Here is a 4,436-nt window from a genome sequence, read left to right as displayed (position 1 = left end):
CCACGTGCCAAGCTCCCTGCTTGGACTTCTCCGTGCCAAGTCTCCATACTTGGACTTTTCCAGTGCCAAGTCTCCATACTTGGACTTTTCCCGTGCCAAGTCTCCACACTTGGACTTTTCGCGTGCCAAGCTCCCTGCTTGGACTTTTCAAGTGCCAAGTCTCCATACTTGGACTTTTCGCGTGCCAAGCTCCCTGCTTGGACTTTTCCAGTGCCAAGTCTCCATACTTGGACTTTTCAGGTCAACCTTGACCTAGGGTTGCACCAATAATCTCCCAACCATCTATTCTTGTCTCACATCAAGAATAGAACTCTCTCACGAGTGTCAAACATCAACATGCAACTCAACTAGGTCAACCTTGACCTAAGGTTGCACCGACAATCTCCCCAAGTCAAACATCAAAATACAACTCGAGTCAAGTCACCTCGAGTCGGGTCAACCAGGTCAACCTTGACCTAAGGTTGCACCAACATATCTCTCTTCATCAGCCTACTCCGTTATATTGTGATAATCAGAGTGCTATTCAAATTACGCGTAATTTAGTTTTTCATGAACGGACGAAACATATTGAAATTGATTGTCACATTATTCATCATCATCTTCAGATTGACACCATCACATTGTCTTTTGTTCATTCAAAACTACAGATTGCTGATATGTTTACCAAGGCTGATTCCGCTTCGCACTTTCGATTTTTATCTGACAAACTCTCAATGCTTCTGGCTGTAGTATCGTGAGTTTGAGGGGGGATGTTAGATTATATAATTTATATTATATAATCTATTAGAATTATTTGTTTATAGCATTGAGGGTAATTTAATCTTTTACCTTTTCAGTTTAGGTTTTAGATTTAGTCTTTTACCTTTTCAGTTTAGAGCTTAGATTTTTTCTTATAATTAACTATATAAAGGTCTTGTACTCTTTTATTTCTTAATTATTTTAGATTCAATAATATGATTAATTTTTTTCTCTTAATTTTTACATAGTCATCCTTTTATTTTATATAAGGAGAGAAATCCGAGAGACATAACCCAACCCAAGGGAAACACCTCCTTAGAAGGTTCCGTGGTAACCATCATGTCCATCCGTGCGCTATGATCCTAACTGTTGTGTCCCTTCCAATGTTGCGAGGTCAGACTAGCAGTGGGTCGGGAGGTCGGACCAACAGCAGGTCACGAAGTTGGCATGTCGGCTCTGCAAGTTGACAAGTCAGACTAGCTCGGACCAATTGCATCACCTGGAGCCAACTATATCATACACTATTATTGTTCTCTAGATATTTTAATTTTAATTTCTTCCTTGTTTCCATGTATTTGAGGACTCCATAATGCTTAAGAAAAATACAGAATTATTTACTAATGAAATTTGAGCATTTTATATTCATATTCATATTATTATTATTATTAATTTTTATATTTACAAGGCATACGTACCTTCATGAATTATGTAGCCTTTGAAAGTACATAATCAAATTAAAACTAACCTTGGACGTATGTATCTCTTTGTCGGCACAGAATATCATTACATCGTCCAATCACTAGCAGCCACACATAAACAAATTTAATGGTTAAAAAAAAACATGTCGAATTCTATATGCACATCACTTTGGAAAGCAAATTAAATACATCTGATTTCATAAATTAAAAGCTCAATAGCTAGCTAGCAGCCCAATGATAATATTGCTCCATTAAAAACAGTAAGTCCCTTTCTTTTTTTCTCCCTTTTGTCAGAAAGGTAAGATGCCAGACCTTTTAGAACTGTTCAATAGATGACCGGTGAATTTGTCTCGATCGGCAAAATTTCCCACCTCTTTTCTTTCCTTCCTTCAACAACATATATTCCGATCATTGTAGCAAGGTTAATTAGCTTCCTGTACAAGATTAATTAGCTCACTAACTACAACGAGGAGGAGGAGGAGGATTGCTGCAGTGGTTTTCGAAATATTCTCTGTCCAGGAGCGAGAATAGCCAAGGGATCATATGTGCGTTTTCTATGGCCAAACGTCTTCCACCTGTCACCGTAGTGCCCGTTCCACTCTTCCCGCGTCGTATAGTAGGGCAAGTACTGTTTCATTTTGATTCCTGCCTTGTTGCAGAAGTCTACGATCTCACTGTTCTGTTTCAGTGCTCGCTCTAAGCTGCCGTGGGATGGCGCTGAGGACAGCAAGGCCACCAGGTAGAAGATCTCTTCGTCCGGTATCACTGCCGATGTTCTGTTATCCCATCTGCGTGAATGAATGCACCAGGCCACCATTAAAGTTAAAGTTGAGCAGAAAAAATCGGTTAGCTAGCTAGTAAATGGTGACTTAGTTAGGTAGCTGCTTGCTTACTTCGATCGATTAAGTGGGTACAGGAGAATGGGGCCATTGTTGCTGTCTGTGAGAATTTTGCCAAAGACTCCCTCTGCAAAATCTTTGATTCTGGTTCGTGGTACGAAGAGGTTGAGCCACGGATGTGGGATCTCCCACAGACCTTTGGACCTCAGCTTCACTTCCGACACATGGACTCTATCCAAGAACTCCAAATAGGAGACCTCCGATTGGAAAAGCGTGGATTGTATGTATCTCAGCTTAGACAAAAGATGTTCGACTTCCTGTACGATATATCGATCCACAGATCAGGAGTTTGTTCAGGTATATTTAATTTCATGCAAGCTGAATATTGATATATATATACTTGGCTCATGCTCTCTGCTTCATGTCGGTTGAAGTTTTTAGTCATTTCGAGGCAGAATAAGATTTTGCCATCGGAATCAAATTGGCTTGCTCGGGCAGGATCCTGTGGGTCGAATGATGATCTCCAGTTGTTGAGAAGTCCTGTTCTATTGATGATGACGAAGCCTTCGATGTAGTCGAAGGTCTCCTTCGCCGATATCAGCATTTCCTGGTCCTCGGTAAAGCTAGCGAAGTCAGAGTACAATACTCTAATCCATCTCACCTGCAGACAGAGACATGCATGCACTTGATTACATGCTGATCAGTATCTCCCAGTTACACGCTATGCTTGTTCAGATTTTCTTACCATCTCTGGAGCTGGTTCCAGTGCAATCTGAGCTCTGGTAATGATTCCGAACTGACCCAGACCTCCGAGAGCAGCGTGGAAGAGATCAGCATTCTGTTCCTCGGAACAATTCATCACCTCTCCTTTGCCTGCGTCCGTTCGGATTGATTCATATGTATCTTACTTAATTGATATATCACGCAGTTTGAATGTAAAATTCGATCGATATGATGGCAATTAGAAGTGCGTACCTGTGACGATCTCGAGTTGGTTGACATTGCTGATCTGGGGGCCGTGCCGGAAAGCTTGGCCACTGATTCCGGCGTTTGATAGCGTTCCTCCAACAGTGAGGTGGAGGTAGTCGGTCCACGACTTGGGCGCCAGCCCATGCTTCAAACACTCCTCCAGCACGTTGATCCACAGCTCTCCTCCCGAGGCGTCCGCGTAAGGCTGCCCTCCGCGATGCGACACCCGCGTCCCGCCGCCGAGCGACTCCATTCGCACCACGATCCCGCCGTCGGCCTGCGCCTGTCCCCGAAGAGAATGCCCGTGCCCGCGGGCCGCCACCGTCAGCTTCGAGCTCGGCCCCAGCCGGAACACGTGCCGTACAGTGGACGCGACGTCGGAGACGGACGCCGGGTGCACCACTGCCGCCGGCAATAGCCGGTACCGGTTCCCGAAGTCCTTGGCGGCTAGGTGCGCGTCGTCGAAGCTCAATTTGCCTTCGAGGCGGAGGGCCTCGAGCGGCGGCGAGGGTAAGACAGGGTCGGAGACGTGCATGGTAACGCTGCCAAGGAGTACCACGACGACGACAAAGAGTCGAATGAAACAGCTTTGCATGGTCATGAGGGGGGAATGGATCAGCGAGAGAGGTAGAGCAGAGAATATGGCAGTGAAGGGGAAGCGAGCGAGGGAGATATATATAAAGGCAGAGTCGTCGAGAGTGTTGGTGGATTGGTCTACCATTAATTGTTTGACAGTAATCATCGTAAGAAGACTGATCACTTAGATTCCATTGTGTGTTAAAGGTTTCCCCCTCGTATCAAACTTAGATTTTATTCCTGCTCGTTTTTGGTCGTCTCTGTTGTTAGGAAGTGGTGCGTCCGCTTCGCTTGATGTTGATGTATAAGAGTTTTTCAATTCTCAAAGCGTCGTCCCCCCATTCAATCGCATATGTATCCGGAGCCAGTCAGAGTCGATCACTCTCCTTAGTGCTCGATCATCCTATCCTTTCAAAGATTCTATCAGACCATTCGACTCGCCTCTCATCGACACGCATGCCGTCTCACCAATCATAAGATCGTTTCAAACGAGGAGCTAGGCCCTGGCCTGATTGTCAGCCTCGGCCTTGTCGGCGGCCCCGGTCGGATGAATCTATATAGCGTGGCGGCCGCGGAGTCGGTGGGGTTGAAACAGAGGAGGCCTTCTGTCACTCCC

The 4,436-nt window shown here is 45.1% G+C and overlaps 1 protein-coding gene across 1 annotated transcript; it reads right to left on the bottom strand.

Moving 5' to 3' along the window:
- Nucleotides 1-1,559: 1,559 nt before the first annotated feature.
- On the bottom strand, nucleotides 1,560-4,019 carry LOC122045431 (cytokinin dehydrogenase 4-like). The gene is made up of 5 exons (XM_042605656.1): nucleotides 3,251-4,019; nucleotides 3,021-3,148; nucleotides 2,676-2,936; nucleotides 2,330-2,592; nucleotides 1,560-2,224 (listed from the first exon to the last, which is right to left on the bottom strand). The coding sequence occupies exons 1-5, from the start codon at nucleotides 3,984-3,986 to the stop codon at nucleotides 1,897-1,899; spliced, it is 1,716 nt and encodes a 571-aa protein (XP_042461590.1). The 5' UTR covers nucleotides 3,987-4,019; the 3' UTR covers nucleotides 1,560-1,896.
- Nucleotides 4,020-4,436: the final 417 nt, after the last annotated feature.

This window comes from Zingiber officinale, chromosome 2B (assembly GCF_018446385.1).
Source record: "Zingiber officinale cultivar Zhangliang chromosome 2B, Zo_v1.1, whole genome shotgun sequence".
NCBI classification, from domain to species: Eukaryota; Viridiplantae; Streptophyta; class Magnoliopsida; order Zingiberales; family Zingiberaceae; genus Zingiber; species Zingiber officinale.
This window is presented reverse-complemented; position numbering and strand designations above follow the sequence as displayed.

Bases quoted from the DNA above. Each gene is read 5' to 3' on its own strand.
- LOC122045431 (XM_042605656.1), bottom strand. From the start codon at position 3,986: ATGATTACTGTCAAACAATTAATGGTAGACCAATCCACCAACACTCTC. The intron at 2,937-3,020 runs GTAAGAAAATCT...CTCTGTCTGCAG, and splicing joins TGGAACCAGCTCCAGAGATG to GTGAGATGGATTAGAGTATT. The intron at 2,593-2,675 runs GTATATATATAT...TATATCGTACAG, and splicing joins AAGCAGAGAGCATGAGCCAA to GAAGTCGAACATCTTTTGTC.